At 47.7% G+C, this 22,484-nt stretch overlaps 1 protein-coding gene across 2 annotated transcripts in view; it reads right to left on the bottom strand.

Annotated features, from left to right (window-relative positions):
- Positions 1-6,697: 6,697 nt before the first annotated feature.
- GFOD1 (glucose-fructose oxidoreductase domain containing 1) overlaps positions 6,698-22,484 on the bottom strand; it is a 106,670-nt gene continuing 90,883 nt past the window's right edge. For both annotated transcript variants that reach the window (XM_008146104.3, XM_054721460.1), the window contains one exon: positions 6,698-8,801. In XM_008146104.3, coding sequence (XP_008144326.2) covers positions 7,882-8,801 — 920 coding nt within the window. In that variant the 3' untranslated portion in view covers positions 6,698-7,881. The remainder of the gene's footprint in view (positions 8,802-22,484) is intronic.

Genomic DNA, 22,484 nt, shown 5'->3' with positions numbered 1-22,484 from the left:
GGGACTTGGAGGAGTCTGGAGTGATTCATCACTCCAAGTCAGCCTCATGCAGCCCTGGTCTGACTTCAGCCTGAGTTAGACCCCTGGGAGTTAGTTAGTGGCCCTGGGAAGTTCAAGACTGAGGACTGCCTGAAACCTTGTGGGCTTTGTGGACATGGTCTTCACATCCTCTGCAGCCACTCAAGATCCTCCTAGAGTTCCTCCTTCCCAGGTGCTCTTCTTCCAAGGCACTGGTGGCCCATAGGGCTTACATACATGTAAGTTCCAGACCATAATTCTGGGATTGAGCCCCATCAATGTACAAATAATTGACCAAGAAATGAATTAATCTATACTTGCACAAGAAGTTTCACTCATTGCTAAAGGGAGAGAGTTTGGTTTGACCCAAGGCAATCAGAATCTGTAAAATCAGCAGAATCTGTGTAAAAAGGAGAGAAAGGTGTTCCCATAATTAAGTTTTTAGAGGAATTCCAACTTAGATATGGTGAGCTCATCTCGCAGAGCTGTTGTTGGACTCCAGCAATGCTACAATAGCTCAAGTCCTCACAGGAATTTACCTGCAGACAGACTCAGAGATAGGATTCAAGAGGAAGCCTGAACTTGAATGAACAAAGCAAAGGATTTTGAATGTTTTGCATCAGCTTTTTTGTAGAGATTTTGGCTCAAGTAAGCTGTAATGCCATTTACCTGGTTGTGACTTGGCTCAGAGTCCATAAGCAGGTGTCTTTTTCCATTTCTGTTGTGTACACTTTTTGGACAGCCTTCCAGCAAGGGGGCACTACTGCAGCTGGGGGCATGTAGGGGCTGCCAAGGAACCCTAGGCACAGGGATCTGCTCTGCATAGGCAAGCTGAGGGTAAATATGGGTTAATAAAATGGAGCCTACTACTTTGAGGTGAACTTATATATTTTTTCATGTCTATACAGAATTCTGCAACTCTGTGTAATTCATTCTCATAACAATTATAGCAGTCATTTTATTTTTGGAGATTGAATCTCCCTGACTTGTCACAACAGGAGCTACAAATGCCCAAGATAACCGAAGCAGGAGATTATCTGTGCTGGGGGTAGGGGGAAGAGGTAGTGAGCATAGGAAGGTAAAGATTTTTCTTCGTTTGACATAAACAACAACCTGAATGACTCAATTGCATCTGTTCTTTTTAAGCAACACTTCAGAGACCAAGGAAGCAACGCTGATCATCTCCTGTGATTTAGTATGAGGCAGTATAATCCCTGGTTTACAAAACAAGAAACAGGTTTAACATGAGAGAAACCAACATCAAAAAGAGATTCCAAATCCGTGAAGGAACAACTAGCTCCTGGATTAAAAACGTACATAAGTGTGCTGAAGAGCAGAGTCTTCATCAGGGCCTGGTTCCCAGGCAGAGGTCTGGGCCACACTGCAACCATACCTTGGCACTCTCAGCTTTGACAAAGTGCACTCTCTCCTCTCACTTCCTTCTTCAGATCTACTCTTAGATTTATGACAGTATCATAGGGTGTTTACACAGCATCATGAGGTGAGAATGTTATGTGTGCACTACAATAATCCATATGAACGCAGGGATTGGCTGCAATTTACTGTCTCACTGGATGGCTGTTCTGAATACATTAGCATCAGAATCTCCTCCTGAAGGAATGAATAACAAGATCTCAGCTTTTGTATTATTCTTTCTCATTTTTAACTGTTTTAAATTAAGAGAAGCATGACCAGAAGAATTGCCTGTGTGCGTTCTCTGAAACAGCACAGGGTGGAAAGGAAAGGTAGCCTGTCCAGGTCATGCAGATTGGAAATTGGGCTGAGCTCAGTTCAAGATGCTTGCCATTGAGTACTGCTTAGAACAAAGCAGCAGTATTCATTGTAAATGGTCATCTGAGCCTGTTAGAAAGTGTCTTCAGAGCTTGATGTGAGGTATTAGGCTAAGATAGTAAATTAATAGGAAATTCTAAAATTTGCTCTCCAACCTAAAATATTTGTTGTCCTCTTGTTTATCTTGACTAGTAAGCTCTCTCTCTCTCTCTCTCTCTCTCTCTCTCTCTAAACACACACACACACACACACACACACACACACACGTGTGTGCACACACATTCTCTCTCCTTGGATGCACCACCTTCGTTCCCAACCCCTTTCTTTGCTTCACATTCCACAGACTGGCCACATAACTAACTCATGAGCTAGAGTACTTGGGTCTAATAAACAGAAAAACAGCTGGAATTGTTCTTCTCTTCAATCTTTATTTGCTACTTTCATTCCTTTATCCCATCAGTGCAAATTGTGGAGGACAGCAGGAGGTCATCCATCTGTGAGGTGGCATGTGCCAGCTGACTGAGTGATGCTAACCATGGCCCCACGTTAGCAGAGGTAACGGTGGGCACCAGCCCCTGGGCGTGGAGGGGAGGCCACCTACCACGGTAGTTTGGCCAATAAAACATGAAGAACAGTTGCATTCTTTGTCCTTTTTATTTATTTAATAACAAAAAAGAAAAAGAAAACAAAAGCCTTCTATAATTTATAAGCTATTTTTGCTATCTACATTATATAGAAAATATAGACTCTGTTTACTTTATAACACACATCTTTTTCCCTTGATAAATAATTCTTTAAAATATCTAGTATACATGCCTTGACTTTTTATACATAAGTTTGGTTTTATACATATACATACATATATACTCAGCTTCTTTTAAAATCGACTTTCTAAGTCGATTCTGATTGTAGGTGATGCAGCAAACCAGAGTTGGGGATTTTCAAAATGTCATTGGCCGATTATTATAGATAGCCTTGGAGTTTGCTCCCGGTGGTTGAGTATAACATAGGAAAATGTCTTTTCTTAGGGAGTGGGCTTTCTAAGTTCATTTGTTTGTGACTCAAAATTTAGCAGTGCATTGCATTTTTATCTTTACACCCTCTAAACTCTCACCCTGTCTCATGGCCACAGCTGTTGAATTTGACTTGTGGTTGTAAATTAGGTTTCTGATTCCACTGTCTTTATTCTGGTAGTGGGGGTTGGGTGGGATTCGGCATTCTAATGACATCCTCGGTGAAAGTAAGTCCAGTTGCATCTGAAGGGACTTTATCTCCTATCCCCCAGAGGTTAAGTGATGGCCACACCGATTTTCAGTGGTAGACCCAGGACTAGAAGCCACATTTTCTGTCTAAGTCACATCCTGCTGCTCACAGCACCTTCATAGCTCTCAGGTGGGGAGAGGGAGGCTCAGAGAGATGAGAAGACTTGTCTGAGGTCCCATGGCTACTTAGTGGAAGAGTTGCAATTAGAACTCAGACCTGCAAATGGACTGTATTCCCTGAGTTGTTGCAGCTGAATCCATTTTCTAGAAACGTGTTTATGTCTTGAAGGTACTCATAAAAACTGTTTAAGATTTCCCACTGTGACTGTAATGTGAACAGTTATCTCTGATTTGTATGGTACTTGGCAAGGATGGAGACATACATCCAGATGTGGGCCTTTGGGATTTCCTGAGGCCAGTTCTACTAACATTGCCCCCACATCCTCCCCCCACCCCCCCACCCCTTTCCTAGATACAGATCTGGCTTAGGACTCCTGCTCCACCCACTGCCCACATTTATTGGCCATCAAAGTCCTGAAGTTTATGGAACAGAGGCCATGACATTGGGGAGCTCATGTTTAAAAAATTATCAAAGCCCCCCATTTCGATTCCCTTTAGAGATCAGGGAGGAGGACAACAGAAGGAAAGCTGTCTGCATCTGCTCTGTGGCTGTCTTTACCAGTAGTGGGCATTCCCTCCCTAGTGGGCAAGTGTGCAGGTGGGAACACTGGGTTTCAGGGGACAGCCCTGAGTCCAGCTTCTGGGACAAATGAAGCTACCTCCTCTCCCCGTCCCCCCCCCCACCCCCCCCCCCAATGCTGTTTTAGGAGGTGATGGGCTCAAGTGCTCTCACTGGAGTCTGGAGGTACAGCCAGGACCGTGTCTGAGTGGCCATTTCGTTAACAGTGGAAAGTGGTGGCCTACCAACCTTTTCCTTCCCCACATCACAGTCCCTGTTTCTGCAGCCCTTGGGAGGACCACTGAAGTGTCTGGCTCTCAGGCTACTAAAGTGTTGCACTTTTGCATCTTGACTCTTGCGCCCTTTTTTGTTTACACCAGCAGTGAGCAGAGGAATAACAAGACCATGTCCTGCGGGTGGCCCTATGCCTTGTGTGGCAATCACAAGCTTGCCTGGGCGGGTGGCCAGGGCCGACAGTAAAACCACAGGGTCACCCTGTCTCTGCTTCATAGTGTGTGACTCAGGCAAGTTCCTCTTCCTTTCAGAGCCTTGATTACCTCATGTAAAATGGGAGTAACAATCCCCAATACTAAAGGGTTGTTCTTGTGGACTAAATGAGATAATGAACTTAAAGTCCCTGCACACAATGGATATCAAGAAATGGTGGAGCACAGGAAGTAGTCGATGGCTCCTGCAGAGGAAAAAGGCTCTGGGAGAGGTTCATCATGAGCTGGAGTTGGCCAAGACTACCTCTAGGGTCCAGATACACCGACACAATGGTATTTGCTGCCAGGTAGGCTAAGGAGTTTCTGTGGATCCTGCTCTACCTCTCCCATTAGAGTCACGAAGAAGCTGATAGTGGTCATGGACTCTCTCTCCGGAGGAAAACAGAACCCAACAAGCCCAGAGCATGTCCACACTCTGTGGATGCCATGTAGGAACCCCTGGCCTACCCCCGCTCAGAATTTGGAATCTGGGACACCAGCAGAGGCAACCGGGGGCATGAGCCAAAACCTCCAGCAGCAGAGGCACCCACACAAAGATGGGACTACATGTGATGACCCTAAAGTGGTGCCCCTATTACACCAGCTCATTGAAACACACGAAACAAGCGGAAAGAGCTGGATTATCGCTGGGCCTTGTCCTGGGTCAAAGTCAGCTGACAGTACCCAGGCCCCCGGGGGTGCTGTTCGGTGCGGGGCTTTGTTTCAGCAAGCTCTGCTGAAAGCTTGAGATTTTAGCTTCATAGTGCAATTAAGTCTTTGCTAGTGGTAGGCCAGGAGCACTAAAGAAGCAGCTTAACCCCATTTACTACAATTTTTGTATTAAAAAAAAAATTAACTATCTCAGTCCTTTCTTCCTCGCATTCCTGCATCTACCTACTACATGCATGTCAGTAGATAACATTTGACTACACTTACTAAAATATTTTTCATGCTTTTAAAAAGTATATTCTTTCTCTATACCCCAGCCTCAAAGAAGAATTTTTGTTTTAGACACTGAATATTTTTCGCAGAGCTCAGACACCTTCAGGGGAAAATAACTCCCAAGTAATTTGGGAAAGTACAGAAACTTAAACCCCAGGAAAATCCCTAGATTATAAATGACTTAGAAAAATGAGGCCCATAGAGTCGTCTAGTTTCCTTTCCTTCATCCTTAATCACAGCCTTTCAGGCTAGCTAGGACACCCCCCCAAAAAAAAAAAAAAAATTGGAAAAAAACCACACACAGAAAAAAAGTTCCATTCAGTTTCCACAAAAGCTGTCCAGAGGGCATTTTAGGAGAACCTGAACCAAAACAGCCCATGGCATGACCCTCTGCTCAAATTATTACTGGGAGACTTCCATTCTACCAGATCTCTAGTTTTGAACACGTCATCGTGAAGTCTGAAAACGCATCAGGGACTAGAACAGTGATGGCGAACCTATGACACACGTGTCAGCACGGACACGCGTAGCCATTTCTGATGACACGCGGCCACATGCCGAGGATGAAACATTTGCTGCTCCTGAGGATGAAACATTTGCGACTAGAGTCTTGGAGTTAGTTTTTTCCTCAAAGTGACACACTACCCGAGTTATGCTCAGTTTTTTGGCGAAGTTTGACACACCAAGCTCAAAAGGTTGCCCATCACTGGACTAGAAGGTACCTGGAGAGTTTCAGCTGACTAACCTTTCTGTATTGTGGTAAGGCCCCCAAAGTGGTGTTTCCAGGGAGGCAGTCCTTGCTCCTCTGAGCTAGAAAATGACCACGATCCCCATGATGCTTGCACACCCACACCGCACCCATGGGCAGCCTGGGCTGCACAGTAGATTGACACGGGGAGACGCATGGAGGATGCAACTGATGACACTATTTGTTTTCAGATTCTGCCTTGGCAGAGCCTGGGAGTGAACTCTTGACCCCTTAAGTTCCCTTCTAGCTCTACTGCCAGTCTTATGAAAAGAAGCCTGAGCCTCAGTTGTGTGAGCTGTGAACAAGTCCTAGTTTCTACATCCAACCTTGACAAATGTCCTGCTGGGATGAAGGACTAAGAAAAGATAAAAGGATAATTCTGTTTTCAAAATTATTTGACTTGGCCTTTCTTTCAAGACTTGTCCTGAGTTTTTAGGAGTGATTTTAGTGACATTTGTTGGCAGTGAGCATTGACAATCCCATATGTGTGTGTGTCAGGTGGTTCCCTTTTGGCTGCCTGTGCTGAGCCTGCAGTTTGCCATCTCCGATAAAAGCTCTGTAAGCAGAGGGTGACAAGAGAGACAAGAGACCAAGGAGTAGAAGAATATGTTTTTCCAACATCAGCTTCTCAATCCTACATGAAGGTACACCTGAGAAGCCTCTAAAACCCATTTTAGAAACATTGAAACTTAGGTTCCTTGTTGTCCTTTTGTTTAACACCTATTACTTTTTTTTTTTCAGATACCAGAATCATTAAAACAAAGGTCAAAGCTAGAGAAAAGAGGCTTTACTTCTTTTTAAGGGAAGGGGATTATATCTGAGTGGAACTGAAGACTTCTCTTTTACATCCATCCACAGAGCTGCGTGAAACTCCTAAAAGCCCTTCCCTGGCTTGTAGGAGGCATGGGTGTTGGAACACAAAGCAAATCCAGGGCTGGCTCCCTTTCCCTTCTGGGGGAACTCCCACTGCAACACTGGGGCACACAGCTGCCCCACTTCTTGAGGGCAGCTCTGAGCTTGCAGTCAGGCCCAAACCTCCTCCCGTCTCCTTGGCCTTAACTGGGGAGCGAGGTGAAAGGACAACCTTCATACTTCAGCATGGAATCCCTCTTACACTCAACTCTCCACCAGAAGTAGTGTTACAAGATGGCTTCTTGCAATTTTTTTCATTGCTGACAAGTTCAAAGGGATATGCTATTCTCTGCCTCGTCTGTTTCCATGCAGGGTATGTTCTTGCTCTCTCATTTTGGCTTAAAGAGACCCTGTCTCTGCTGGCATTCCCGGCACTCCGTACCCGACCTCAGGCCAGGTGAAGGGCAGTGGACCAATTAGGAAGACACTCCCTCCTGCTTCCTCTGAGGAAGAACAATCAGTCAAGAAAGCTGTACACTTCGTTGCCAAGTACTTTTGCCTCCAGACACTTAAAGTGGCTTCCTGGAATTGGAACTTTCTCAGTAGCCCATTGCACCCCCACCTTTCCCCAGGCCAACAGGCTTGTGTGGACATGGGAGGATGTGCCTTCTCCTGTGAGATTTTTTTTGTGGGGGGGCAGAATAGGGAGGCCACACCAACTAAGCTTGACCTCACAGGAGCATTTGGTTTGCAAAGGAGGCCAAGGTATGGGGGTGGATGAGGTGAAGGGGAAAGGCACCCCTCCTTGCTCCCCACAGTAAAGGGCAGCAGAGGCGGCTAAACCTCCTCCCTCTCAGGCAAATGCCCAGCAGGGATGATCTCAGGAAAGGCAGGCCCTCTGAACACTCCCGGGCTATTTACTCAGCATCCTGACAGTCTTGTTCGGGGCCCCTCACCTGGGCTGCAGTTCACCTCCTCAGAGGCCACTTATTCCCACTGTCCCTCCACCTCCCCATCCCCACACTCCTGGAGGCCACTCTCTCCCACACCTTTCCCTCTGGGTCCCACGCAGAAGGCCCAAGTCCCCTAGGTCCCCAGTCCGTGCTAACAGTACAAGGACATCCTGCTCCGGCGCATGGCCTCGCTGATCAGGTAGGCGGGGCTCAGCTCCGGCTCCTCCGTCATGATGGCAATGTTCTGCCACTCGCCCGTCTGGCTGGACCTCTTGATGGTGTCTACCACGCACAGGGCATACAGGCAGTCGTCGAAGGTGGCAGCCATGGTGAGCGGCCGGCCATCCCACGTGCGCCGGTCGTCCTGGTCCTGGAAGGCCTGGCGCACGGCCTGCATCATCTTGATGGTGCCCCGCAGGTAGGGCGAGGGGATGTCGCTGAAGGCCTTCTCCGGCAGCAGGGAGTTGCGGACAGGTGTGGAGTCCTGCAGCAGCAGCTCCTGCTCCGGGGCGCTATTGCGCTGCCCGTACAGGTCCGTGCCCACCGCCAGCAGGCGCCCGGCAGAGCCCACCACGGTCACGTCCTGCTTGAACTCCCCGGGCACGTTGAAGTTAAGGGTGACGGTGCAGCACACCCCGCCCTCCAGCACCATCTGGAAGGTGCAGAAGTCGTCGCTGGTGATCTGGCGGATGCCCTTGATGTGGTCGGTCTGCTTCACGAAGGTCTTGAGCAGCCCGTGGACCTTGAGGGCCTTCTGGCCAGTGAGGAAGGTGAGCAGGTCGATGATGTAGGTGCCCACCGAGTGCAGGCCGCCCCCGCCCATCAGGTCGTCGCAGCTCCAGTTGTACTTCTTGCCCAGCAGGCTGCCGCCGTGCACCTGCGCCTCGCACACCAGCAGCTCGCCCACGTAGCCCTCCTCGATGAGCTGCTTCATGCGCACGAAGGCCGGCAGGAAGCGCAGCACGTTGCCCATGATGCTCATGAGCTTGGGGTAGTAGTGGGCGGCCGACATCATGCGGAAGGCGTCCAGCGGCGTGGCCGTGCGGTCGCAGATGACGTTCTTGCCTATGCCTGCGGGCAGGAGGGAAAACAGCGGGTCAGGGCGCTGGGTGCGGAGGGAGCAGGGAGTGGTAGGGGTGCTATGCCCTCACAGGTTAATTCTTACAATGGGAACCAGACCGAATCGGATATCCTTATTGCAACTAAGTATTTTATAACACCTTTTATTTATGCAAAAATAATATATTCTATATATTTCAATATTTTATATAGTTATTAAATAGCTAAGTTGATTTACTTAATTTTAGTATAAACCATCAGCAATGATTTAAATATTGCTTTATTGAAACATTTTAAATAGCCTATATTTTATAAAGGTTTAAAATATAAAATACCTCATTTAATATTTTATGTATATAAGTCTATAATGTTTTATATACAAATATGTTACTTATAAAATATATTTAAAATATTTAAATATAAAACATGAGTTCCATTAAATTATGCAATATAATCTTTTTACAAGTAATATAAAATATGTTTTATAATTATCTTACATAAGATATGCTTTAAGTTTTATTTTTTATGTAAAATAAAATTTTATTTCCAGTGCATTATTAAAAGTATCATATGGAGAGAAAAGAATAGTTCTCTATCTGGACAAAACCAGAATACATAAGCTTAAATCAAGGCCAAGGTCATTTCTGATTAAGTATGAGGAAGAATTTCTTAATGATAGCCTTCAAAGGCCTAAGCTTTTAGCTGCCTCCCCCACAGCCACCAACAAAGGATTATATTTTGAGTGTTACCTTTCCTGTTTACTGTGCATTATGGATTAGGGCTGGCAGTGGTCACAGATGTGCTAGTTGAATGTCTTCTGCCTCCTTATGGGAAGAACAGATATTACCTGAGGGTGGGCAGTGACCAGTTCCTCCCTGACTGCCATCTGTCTCACAGTGAGGTGTTGCGCTTTTGGCCAAAGGAGCTGAGGCCCAAGAAGAATTAGGCTTATGTGATGACTTGAATGAGTGCATACACTGCAGGAGGACGCAAGCCCTTGAGGAGACTGGGTTCTGGGTCTAGAGAAAACGAAGGGCTAGAGGGAAGGAAGGAGGGTGACAGGGAAGGAGAAAGGGGCTCATTCTGCAGAAGCCAAGAGTCAAGGAAGAAAAACAACTCCGCCGAACCTGGAGGAACAGCCAGCTGGAACTCAGAATAACACAATAACAGAATTATACCAATTTTGTTAGCAAGCCAGGAAGCGAGGTAAAAAGACTTAGGGAGCCTGGCCAGCATGGCTCAGTGGTTGAGTGTCAACCTGTGAACCAGGAGGTCACAGTTCGATACCCGGTCAGCACACATGCCGGGGTTGTACATACAGAAGGCAGCCGATCAATGATTCCTTCTCATCATTGATGCTTCTCTCTCTCTCTCCCCCTCTCCCTTCCTCTCTGAAATCAATAAAAACACATTTAACAAAAAAAAGTGACTTGGGGAGCTTCTGAGTCAAGGCATGTGGCCACCCATGGTAGGGCCTTGTTGTCCTGTCATGCTCTGCACATAGACCCTCTAATGGGGACCCAGGCACTTTCAACACAGACACGGGAGATACCGTAGGGCTGTGGGATGATGAGACACACACACCCATGCCTGTCCCAACTGTGGGCACCTGACTTGGCAAAATCCATGGAATCTCACCACAAGGTGAGCTGAGATAGACTTCTGTGGACACCTGGACAAGGCCACAGCCTGGAACACGGCTCCCTCTTCCCATTGGAAGAACTAGTCAAACAACAGACACGGGCAGAACAGAGTGCAGAAAATAAATACAACCAGTGGCTATGAATTTCCATGTGCACATCTCATTCTGGCCCTGAGTGCAAGGCCTGGAGCCTGCACAGCGACCACATCTCCTTATTAGGAAAGCTGGCAGCTTCCTGAGGACCATGAGTGAGCAGTAAGAAGCACCTTTAACCTTCAGCAACCAGGCTCCAGCAGAGGGATGAGGAAGCACTGGTTTAGCTAACCAGTGCCATGCACCTGCATAACCTAATGTTCCAATAATATGATCCTGTAGGCATTAGGCTCATGTAACACTGGCTCATGTGGGCAGGAGCAGATTTACATGTAAATGCATTGGTAGGTGACAAATGCTGCCCAAATCTGCCTCATACCAGTTGGGTACTGGCTGTGCTGTGGCCTCCCCTATATCCTACCTCAAGGTCCCCAAAACCAGGACCCCTGACTGCCATCTGCTAGTTACGCTCAATAGGCCAAATTAATGGCACATGAAAATAGTTTATCTTAGTTCTGTTATAGAAACTATAAAATAGTAAAAAAAAAAAAAAAAAAAATTAATTGGGAAATTTAATCCCCCCCCCCCAAACGATAATTCTTTGCAGCTCTCTAGATGAAAAGATTCTGATGAAAGCTAGACTCCCTCTCCAGAAAATGCAATATGAACATACATGCAGACCTCTGCCCCATTCGGAACTCATGCATGCCCCCCCCCCCCCCCCCCCCCCATGGTTCTGAGATAAAGGCATCTCTTCCTTTAGGCTACTTATGTATGCTGTGGGCTCACACTGCCCAGGAAGTTCCTCAAGGATAACAGCGGGGTCTTCCCCTGAGCCCACAGCACCTAGAGGCAAAATGCAGGAATCCAGCGATGCTTGGCCCCACCTCTCTGCCCACAGTCTTTTGTGATGTCCACACGTTATAGATAGGTCTCAGCAACACCTACACTTACAGTATCATCAAAGGTCTAAAGAGACTTCTAGGAATCTATCATAAAGAAATAATTCAAAATGTAAGCACAGCTTCTTGCCAGAGATGCTTCTCATGCATTATTTATTAAAGTAAAAAGCCGGGAACAATACAAATGCTCAACGCTAGAAGAATGGGTAAGTACACTGTAGTACAGCCATACAGTGGAATATTGTGCAGCCACTGAAAATGATGTTTATGAAGACTTTTTAATGGCAGGCAAGATGATTATGATGTAATGTTAAGTGAAAAGTGCTCCATTCATAGACATACTATGATGTCAACTCTCTCTTATAAAGACAAAAGGAAAAAACCTGAATGGGGCTATCTCGAAATGTTTACAATGATTAATTCATTAGTAAGATTATGATTGATTTTTATTTCCTTCACTACATTTTTCTACATTTTCTAAGTGTCTACGTTATGGTCAGAAAAAAAACACACAACACTTTTTCTTTTGTAAGCCCAAAAGAGACAAGCAGACCTTTGAAGGGCAGAGTTCGTGGAATGGCAGCTCGGATGGGCAGGCACGTCCCAGAGCTAACAGACCTGTCCCTACACCTGTGCCCCAGCGAGCTGGTGAAAACGCCACAGACCCTGAACTTGGACTGTTCCAGAGGCTCAGACTATGTGGCCAGTTCTTCTGCTCCAATTCATCAGGACCTCTTCATGATCCTGGTGAAAGCTATGGTCTCTCTCCAGAAGATGCATCTCAAACATACCTACAAAACTTTGCCCACATCCCAAGACCATGCACAACCCTCCCCCAGGTTCTGAGGAACAGGAATCTCCATCGAAAAGTGTTGGATCACTTCTTGAAACCTTTATGACATATTATTTAAAATAGGATAATTCTTCCAGTTTTAAAAGGAATCCAAAATGCAGAGCTAGCAGACCCTCACAGATGTATAAAACAAAGATTGCTTTCTCTCTTCTGGACAGTCTTCCTCAACCCTACCTCTTGGTGAGACATCTGCAAAGCCCACTCTGGAACCCCCAAGATCCTTAGATTCTCTTTCCCAGCCTTTTCCCACCCAAATATGCCCTACCAAAATCCCAAGGTTCTCGGTGGCTTAATAAGAATCCAGGGCTTAGGCTAAAGTAGTGCAATTCTATTTTTGTCATCGTTTGCTTGTTTTTGTTTTATTTTAGCTTTACTGAGGTATAATTGACATAAAATTATAAGATATTTAAAATGTACATCATGGTGACTTGATATTCATATATATTGTGAAAGGATTCCCACCATCTACTTAATTAACACTTCCATCACCCTTCATAGTTATCTTTTGTGTGCATGTGAGAACATTTAAGTTCTACCCTCTTAGCCAATTTCAATTATACAATATAGGGTTATGAACTACAATCACCATGTTTTTACCACCTTAGACCTTATTCATCTGATAGCTGAAAGTATACTTAAAGGAATACAATTTTAATTGTAGGCTTTCAATCATCAGACACTGTGTGTATGCAGGTGAGTGTGTGTGCAGGCGTGTGTATGCAGGTGTGTGTATACAGGTGTGTGTGTGTGTGTGCGCGCGTGTATGTATGCAGGTGTGTGTGTATGCAAATGTGTGTGTATGCAGGTGTGTATCTATGCAGGTGTGTATAGGTGCATTAGTGTCATGCAGAGCATTTCCCTTACCCCTAAAATCACATGCAAGGTAACGGGAACTTGCCTTGTCCAGGCAGAGGCTAGACATAGCCCACAAGCCTGGGCGTGTCAGATGCTATTGTACATACACTGAATTTCTCCCAAAGAAAGCAGCCCTAACCGGTTTGGCTCAGTGGATAGAGCGTCAAGGGCATGTACCTTGGTTGCGGGCACATCCCCAGTAGGAGGTGTGCAGGAGGCAACTGATCGATGTTTCTAACTTTCTATCCCTCTCCCTTCCTCTCTGTAAAAAAAATCAATAAAAAAATATATTAAAAAAAAAAAAAAAAGAAAGCAGATAGATAACACCTGCCTTCAAGTTGCCTCTGACAGCCTGAGCTTTGGGTTTAGCACTCTAGAAAGTTCAAGTCTTTGTTGTCTTCATGATTTTCATGTGTCTTACCACATTACCTTTCTTGCCAACCTCAGAGAAAATGCTGGAATGGGCTCCATAGAGAAAAGACCTCCCTGTCCATTTTGCCCTGGAAAGGAAATAGTAAGGGCAAAATCTTGCACTCCCCCCTAAGCACATGGGTGTGCCCTCCCTCATATCCGTGTGAAGGTAAATATATTCCACCCCAGAGACAGAAAGTGGAGGGCTCGGTTTCTCAGGGAGAGGCAGTCAGGGAAAGGCAGAGCCCTTTATGAGCCTGCCTCTAACACAGCCCAGGCCGACTCCTACTGGGAAGCCATGAGGGAAAATACAGCCCGGGTCTCTGCTCCGCATCCCCTACGAGGAGAGCCTGTGCTTTCTCACTTGAGGGCCACGTTTACAGCCCTGGATTCATGTACCTTTCAGAGTATCATGCAAAACACACTCCCCTTAGGTTTGGCTTCAGATTCTCTGTGGTAAGATGCTGTGTCTTTCTAAGGCAAAAGATAAAAAACTCTGGGACCTCAGACAGTCTTACAGAAAACCATGCCGTGGAGAATCAGGCCAAGGGACATGAACCATATGGACTCAATTTTACTCCAAATAAACAAGCGGTACAAATGGAAAGCAGGGGAAAAAAGACTAAACGTTTGAGAAAAAGTGGTTTGTGTTTTGCCAAGCCCCAGCATTTCCCGAGCAGTTGGAGTTTCAGCAAAGCCCACTGGTGCTCACGATGATGTGAAGAGACAGAGGGAGCTTTCCGGGCACTTGGGGCTCTGGCGGGTGGTGCCAGCCCTGCTGCTTCCCCCTCAGAGTGCGAGCCGTCACTCCATCATGCTGCACTCCGCTCGCTCCTCCGAGGGGGCTGTCCCTGACCCCAGAAAGGGATGTCTTAGAATCTCGCCGCATTGTCAAGGTTGCACAGTGGGACTGTGGGTGTGGCAGAGACCGTGACAGCACTGGCCTGCACATTCTGGGAAGTCTTCATAGCCCACATCCACAGAGACCATTTCCCTTTTGCATGAGAACAGAATGCTGGGTCTTTTGCGGGGAGGGGTCCTTTGGGCTGGAACCAACTTTATTTTTCAAGATGAGTGCCCCTCATCAGCAAATAAAGTGAGAGGTCCCTGCCTGTACACTGGTGGGACTGGAAATCTTCTCACCTGTGTCCTGGGGAGAAAATGAGCTGGATGGGAAACTCTGGAGGGTCAACGTGCAGTGTGCAAGGCAGAATGCCTGCTCTTTGTCAGAAGCTTTCAAATTAAATAATTTCAGAGGGAGCTTCACTGCACTCCTGGGATCCCTCAGGGGAAATGGAAGTTTGGCTTCCTGCAAAGCCTGCTGAGTGTGTTCTCTGTAACAGAGTCCAAATACCCACAGCCCTTGTGGGGAGTTAGTGCTATCGGAAGGCAATTCCAACCAGTAGACTTCAAAGCCCCCCTCAAACAGCTGCTCCCCTCACACCCTCCAGGCTCAGGGTCTCCAAGCTGTGGCCAAGCATCCATCTGTATCTTTTCCGGAGACCAGGGCACTGTTCCATCCAAATAGATCCCCCCAGGAGCCGGGACACGGGGCTTCCCATTGACACCTCTAGGGAAAGACGTGATCCCTGCTGCCCCGCAGAACAGCTGCTCTTCCCTGTCCTTGATCAGATAGGTTACCCCTGGGTACCTGGAGTATGGCTGCTGCTGGGCACCCAGAGACCAGAGCCCATCCTTAGCATAACCAGCCTGGAACTTCAAAGTGTCCCTCCTTGCCACACACTTCCAAGGACACACTCCCTTATCTAATCAATGGTGGGAATCTAGAAGGCCCATGCTACTTCCCACCAGTTCTTCTGGATTATTCCACTTGTGTCGACAGTCCTTTATCTTCTGAAAGCCAAAATGGATGCTGGCCTGCAGGCGGGCTAGCAGCCATCCTGGCAGATTGGCAGAGCCCTCAGGAAGTGCCATCAGATACGGCTTCCTAAGTTTTCCTCCCGTGCACAAAAGGGAGAGAAGGCGTTCTCTGCAATCCAAGCAGGGAACTCATTATCTTCATTGATATTCCATTCCTTCAACATTTCTGTGCTGGCCACTCGACTGAAAAATGAGTAAGAAAGATGAATAGGAGCTCACAGTCTAGTCGAGGAAATGAGTGATTATGAGAGTTAATAAGTTACGGGAGCTATAGATCATGAGACCTAATAGAGGGATGAGCAATGAGAGTACAAAGGAAAGGCTCCCACTGATGTGGGCATGGTAGAAAGCTTTGCAGGAGAGGTGACATTTGAGCAGGGTTCTGAAGTATGTGTAAGAGTTTACCTGTTCCTTCAGAAACTTCGGGTCCCATTTTAAAAAAAGGTGTTTACCCCGGGTCCTGAGAAACGGCTAAACTTGGACTTTTTACAAAAATTCCATGTATATTTTCTGATACTCAATTTTCTGAGGGTGAGGTTGATTCGAGTCTTAAAAGACTCTATGGTTCAAAGCAGACCAAGCAGAATTGGAGTTTAGAGTGAAGAAAGAGTTAAGTATCTGAACAGACAGGGCTATTTATAACAGCTCCTTAGCTGCACTTGAGATGCAGGGTGTTTGCTCAGTTTCACTCACTCACTGCAACACTCCACTTAGTTGGGGTCTCTCTCTTCCTTTATCCCTCCACACCCCTCTGTATCTCCTCCCTTCCCCGCAACACATGTGTTTTCCTTCAGCTTAGAAAGTGCAAGAGGAGTGGCAGCAAGAGTAGGGTGACGTGTCTGAACCCCACTCTGTGCCCTCTGGGTCTCCTTCCATTTACACTGGGAGGAAAGCCCCTTTGGAGAAATCCCTCATCCTCGTCCCCTGGGGTTTCCTGGTGAACAACTTCCCAACTCAAACCATGAATCTGACCTCTTCACAACAACAAGGACATAACTTAAAACAGCAACGAACATTTTTTTGAACACTTTACTCTGTGCCAGAAGAGGCTGCGTGTTTTACATGCACTTCCATTCCTCACTACACACAACCCCATGAGGCAGGTACAAATATCGGCCCCAACTCACAGAGGTGGAAACTGAGCCTCTGAGCGGGTAAGCAACGCGCCCACAATTAGACAACCCAGTGAGCAGTGCAGCTGGGAGCTGACCCATGTTTCCAGAGCAAGCCTGGCCTTAACGTCTGCACTCCTACTGCCTTCTGGCCACCCTGGTCCTGAGACTGGCTAGGCTATTCTTTGTACCCACATCTAAATGGTATGCACCACCCCGAGATGACAGTCATCTCCCTGATATCTGCTACCATCCTTGCCGGCTACATGGACCTGTGCACACGTGCATGGCCTGCCCCACAGGGCCCCACAGGCGGGCTCTGAGGAGAGCTGTGTAAGGAACTGTGGGGAGCTTCAGAAACCGGGGCGCTGGGAATGGGAATGCCTAATGCTCTGCTGCCGACAGCCAGAAGTCTCAGGAGCCTGATTACGTTTCCATTCTCCTTTCAAACTTGAGATGGAAATGGGTCGGGGTGACCCATATTCGGCTCCTCTCGTCAAGGCCCCTGAGGCCAGCTCTGAAAGAGGGGACGGCCACAGAAAGGAAGTCAGCGCACTGATCTGGATGGGACTTGATACTGAACTGAATTAGACATTCGAGTGCTTTCTATAGCCAACCCGCCCTTGAAGGCCCACCCATATCCCACCAAGCCTTTCCATGGGCTTTCCCCTGCTACGCAAGCCTGTGGGCTCAGCCCCCCTTTTGCACAGAAATCCATCAGGAGCTAAATGTTCTCAGATGGTTTCATGCACCTTAGTATCATCTAGTCATGGAGCCCATAACGTCTGTAACAGGGACAGTAGTCCGGAAACATTTTTCATTGTTTATTTCCTCATTGGTACATCCCACACATCTCCACCACTATGGCTTCCATTTGTTGAGAATGAGAATCTGATGTTGGAAAGTCACTAGTCAGCTCCTCCCAGCCTGGGCATTCCCCAGGAGAGAAAAGAAAGGCTCGCCACGTCTAGCCCAGGGAGACCATGAATAGGGGATTAGAAGCAGCAGGTAGGCATGTGGGAGCCAGAGACCTTCCAGACTAGTGGCCAACTTCCCAGGTAGGGGGTCTGAGGCAGCCCTACCCTGCCTGTAGGTGGCACATCAAAACCCGAGTGTGAGGGGCAGGGAGGCGGTGAGTCCATGGGAGAACAGAGGCCTGGGGATGGATGCACTCACTACAGTGCTCAGGGACTTGGGGCAGAAAAAAATAGTCAGGACTGTGGGCCTCATCACTTGAGTCTGGCTATATTTGCCCCAAATAGCTAAACGACACCGTAGTGTCATTATTTTGGGGAGTGGCCTGAAATAATCCCTCTGGAGCCTGCACCCCCATTCCACACCTGGGCGAGCCAGGATTCAGAGGACACCACCTGGATCCAGGGAACATAGCCAGTCACATAAGCCACAATTTCCCCATAGGAGCAGCCTCCTTCTGCAGTGGAGGGGTGCAAAGGGCAGAATGCTGAACAGCTGGGCCACCAGAGGCATCTAAAAGAGACTGGGCTACCTAAAGAAAATGTAAATGACTGGGTGGGTGTGACTACCAGATCGGACTATAATTCCATTCCCCACCTACCCACCTAAAGATGGGGGCCTAGAATGGTGATCAGATTGGCTGGAGAGAAATTTAAAAATCTCTCCTTTCTCTTCCTAAGTGGAATGTGAATTCTCATCACACATCCAAAGCCCCCATATAGTCCCTGACAAAACCTCAGCACCTAACTGTCTGTTGCAAGTCAACTTTTGGGATAAACACCATCCTCACTGTGCATAGAGTACATAGAGTATGAAAGACAATGGAATTTAAATTAGGCAACTTCTCAAAAAAAAAAAAAAAAAAGGTAGGAAACTCTCCATTCAAGAGGGGCTATGCCTCCCTGAAGGGATCACAGGTATACTTATGTAGCAGATGTGTGTTTTTTTAAGTCAGGATACTTCACACATTCTAAGTTTTGGCCTCTTAAAAAATGGGGAGATTCAGAAACATTGGGTTTCTTCCCCCAAAGCCTCCACATGACAACTATGGGTTGGAGTTGAATAGTGACATGTGCATCTCCAGTCCCCACCAGTCCCTATTGCCTGGCTGTATCAGTTTTCTATTGCTGCCATAACAACCAGCACACAGGTAGAAGCTTAACACAGCACCACCTATTATCTCTGAGTTTTCTAGATCAGAAGTTCAGGTGGGCTCTGCTGGGTGTCTGCTTCGGGTTTCACAATGCCACTCTGGGAAAGAATGTGCTTCTAAGTTCACCATGTTGGTGGCTGAATTCAGGGCCCCGGGGCTGATGGCCTGAGGTCCCCTCTGGCTGTCTAGCTTCCGGAGGCACCAGCATTCCTCTTGTGCCCTTCCATCTCCAGGCCAGCAGCAGCAGGTGGGAGCCAGTCTTTCTGGGGCTTGGAATCTCTCTGACTTCCTATTTTGCCACCAGCTAAAGAGAACTCTTATCTTTAAATGGCTCTGTGATTAGATTAGGCCCACCCAGGTCATTTCCCTTTTGCCATATAACTAATCAATGGAGTGACATGGGGGGGGGGGGTAGTGAAGGTCATCTTAAAATGATCCCAGCCCAGTCCACTCATTTGGACATGAGCTTTAGAAAGCCCGCCAGGAGGAATATTCTCAAGCATCCTGCCAATAAAATGCCTCAGACACGTGTGGACATTCCTTTCAAACCTCCCTTTGTTCCTATGTTCTTTCAGTAGTTTTTACTCCATCAAAAAGAAAGAATCGGTGAGGTAGTCTAGACTTTTAAAAACCTATTCATAGTCTCCTTGTTACCACAGAGATTGTGTCCCCAATTCAGGGCTCCCTGAAGGCGCTGATAATAGGAACAGGGTGGGACAGGGCGGGAGCCTCCGTCTCCAGGGACACAAACAGTGCACCAGGAAGGGCTGAAACGAATGTACCCACCAGGTGCCGCCAGGCTTTCTATGTGCTCGGCACCATTATCCCCATTTGTCTGGATCAGGACACTGAGGCCAAGAGAGGTTATGGTTGCCCAAGGTCATAGATATGTGGCAGGTCCTGCTGCAAATTTAGGTCTGTGATCCCAAAGCCCCACATTTTCCATTTTCCACCTAGGGAACTGCTACAAGGGGAAGGGAGGGAGCAGGATTCAATGACAGCTCAGCACTACCAGGCACGTTATTAAAAGAAGCCCCAAACCGCCGAAACTGGTTTGGTTCAGTGGATAGAATGTCGGCCTTCGGACTGAAAGGTCCCAGGTTTGATTCCTGTCAAGGGCATGTACCTTGGTTGCAGGCACATCCCCAGTAGGGGGTGTGCAGGAGGCAGTTGATCGATGTTTCTCTCTCATCAATGTTTCTAACTCTCTCCTCCCTTCCTCTCTGTAAAAAATCAAAATAAAAATAAAAATAAAAAAGAAGCCCCAAACCATTTGGGCCCACTGGCCCCCAGCCCTGAGTTGAGAAGTGATTTGGGGCAGAAAGCGGGGAGGGCAGGCTAGTTAGTGCTTGCAAGGGGGAAGAGTTGGAGGGAAGTGGGTGGGAGGAGCCTCGCGTGGGAGAACCAGAGTGGCTGTTGCCCTTGGAAGGCAGGTGTCCAGTTGCCCCACGGCTATGGCTATAGACCTAGGGCAACTGAAAGAGTCTTATCAGGAAGGAGAGTGGCTGGGGAAATGGCCACTGTGGTGGCCGGGTTCCCACGGATGAACAAGGAAGTCCTGCACCGATGGGCTCCAGCCTTCTGCACGCGCATCTGCAGGCTCCACAAAAGGAACGGGCGACACTCACCTCCAGCAAGCAGTGTGCGGCCGCAGAACCACAGGGGGGCCACCCTTTGACCCCTTCGCCCAGGCCGCCCGGGAGAGCAGATTCTTGGAAGAATAAACACCTCGGTGTGACCAAAACCCGCCCAGGAAAGGAAAGCAGCCCAATGCTCCATGCTTCCTCACAAAGAAACAGTGAAGCCCCCCCACCCTCAGCCAGAAGCAGAGGGAAAAATCAGCTGTGAGACCATCTTCAGCCCGACAGCCAAAGCGCAGGGCTCTTGCTGATGTGGCCAGACAACAGCAAGAACCCACAGGCAGCAGGCAGCCGGCAGCCAGGCCCAGGGCTCCTGCCTGATCAGGGTCATTATTAACAAGCCACCTCCCAAGCACTTTCATGTACATCACCTCCACAACTTAGACCAAGTCTGCGATAAGGCTTGGGGAGTGGTGGGAAGGTGGTGATGGTGAGAAACGGGGATGTAACCTAGAATTAGGTGTTTGTGTGGGTTTGGGGGCGTGTCATGGAGACTGATAATTTTCCGGGGCCATGCAACACCTGAATCTCCTGGTCCTATGTGGGAAACTCCCTATTGTGTGGATTTTGGTGAGAGGAAGAGCTTGTTCCCACGGTGGAAGCCACACCAGGGGCTTGTTTTCCCAGCAGCCTTTGCAGGGAAGGCCTGGGCACACATCTGGGTTTGGCCAACCAGGGATACCATCTGGGCCTGGTACACAGGAAGGAGGAAGGTGGAGAACCCAGTCTGGCAGTGGGGATAGCAACACCCAATTTCCCAGGGCTGGGGTGCGGGGATGCCAACAATGGCACCCACAGTCCACTGTCAGCACCATCACAAGCAAAGGGGTCTGTTTACATCAGCTGGGTTTCCTAGTGAGACATGGACTGTGATTCCAGCTGCTAAACCGTCCTTTATTCCTCTTGTTTTCCAAGTCTACTTCCCCAGCCTGTCTAACATCTCGTGATGAACTAATGTCCTTTCACAAACTTCCATTCTGCTAAAATCCGCCAGGTGGTTTCTGTTGTTGGCCATTCACTGCTTCTCTAGGACAAAAGGTTTACAAGCTCTGGACCCTTTCTGAAAAGACTGATTTGGGCATTGAGAACCACCGAGTGCCTTTTATTTTATTTTATTTATTTTTAAATATATTTTATTGATTTTTTACAGAGAGGAAGAGAGAGGATAGAGAGTCAGAAACATCGATGAGAAGCATCGATCAGCTGCCTCCTGCACACCCCCCACTGGGGATGTGCCCGCAACCAAGGTACATGCCCTTGACCGGAATCGAACCTGGGACCCTTGAGTCCGCAGGCCGACGCTCTATCCACTGAGCCAAACCGGTTTCGGCGCCGAGTGCCTTTTAATAAAGCAGCTCAAGGTACAGCAGCATTCACTGGAAAGGGAAGTAGGAGGAAGTTGGGGGACGTGGACTGTAGTTCTGATTCTGGCATTGGGAACTGTGTGACCCAAGCTATCTGACGTGGAGGAAGCTCAGATCACATTTCTATACAATCGGAGTAACACTTTCAAAGGCTGCTTTGAGGATGAAATGACATATAGCCACTGTCCTGACAAATGAAATGTACTCAGAAGTGTCTGCAGAAGTCGGTAACAATCCAATTAAAACCTGCTCACATTAGCTCTCAGAGCTACAGAGTTCAAAACAAGTGGGGGTGGGGTGCAGGGAGGGAAGAGCAAGGCAGCATGGTGAATGGGCAAGGTATCAAGACTGGAAATCGAAATGGGGGTCTAAGTCTGGCTTTGCCACTGATTCAATGTGCAAAATCCATCTGTGAAACAAGGCTGATCCTTGACCCTGCCCGCTTTGTAAGACTGCTGAGGGGATGAAATGAATAGAAAGTCTGCTGGAAGGCATAAGCCTATTAGAAGAATAAAGTCATTGTGAGATGCAACAGCAAAAAAGATAAACAAACCAACCTAAAAAGCCAAACCTACCGCAGTGCTGTCTCGTGAATGAAAACAACACGCAGAGCCTGCAGGTACAGGTCGGGGTGCCCGTTCACGACACCACACACCCCAGGCAGGGGCTTCTGCTGGCATTATTGGTTGCATAGAGTGGCAACAAAGAGGCCGGGCTGGGCAAATGTGAGGCAAAGGCGGTCTGGGGCGGTTAGCTGAGCACCTATCAGCTGCTGCTAGTAAACACCTGAAGCTCAGCTAGTGATGACCCTGCA

The sequence above is a fragment of the Eptesicus fuscus genome, chromosome 9 (assembly GCF_027574615.1).
Source record: "Eptesicus fuscus isolate TK198812 chromosome 9, DD_ASM_mEF_20220401, whole genome shotgun sequence".
Classification (NCBI taxonomy): Eukaryota; Metazoa; Chordata; class Mammalia; order Chiroptera; family Vespertilionidae; genus Eptesicus; species Eptesicus fuscus.
The sequence above is the reverse complement of the archived record's forward strand: the minus strand, read 5'-3'. Positions and strand labels throughout refer to the sequence as shown.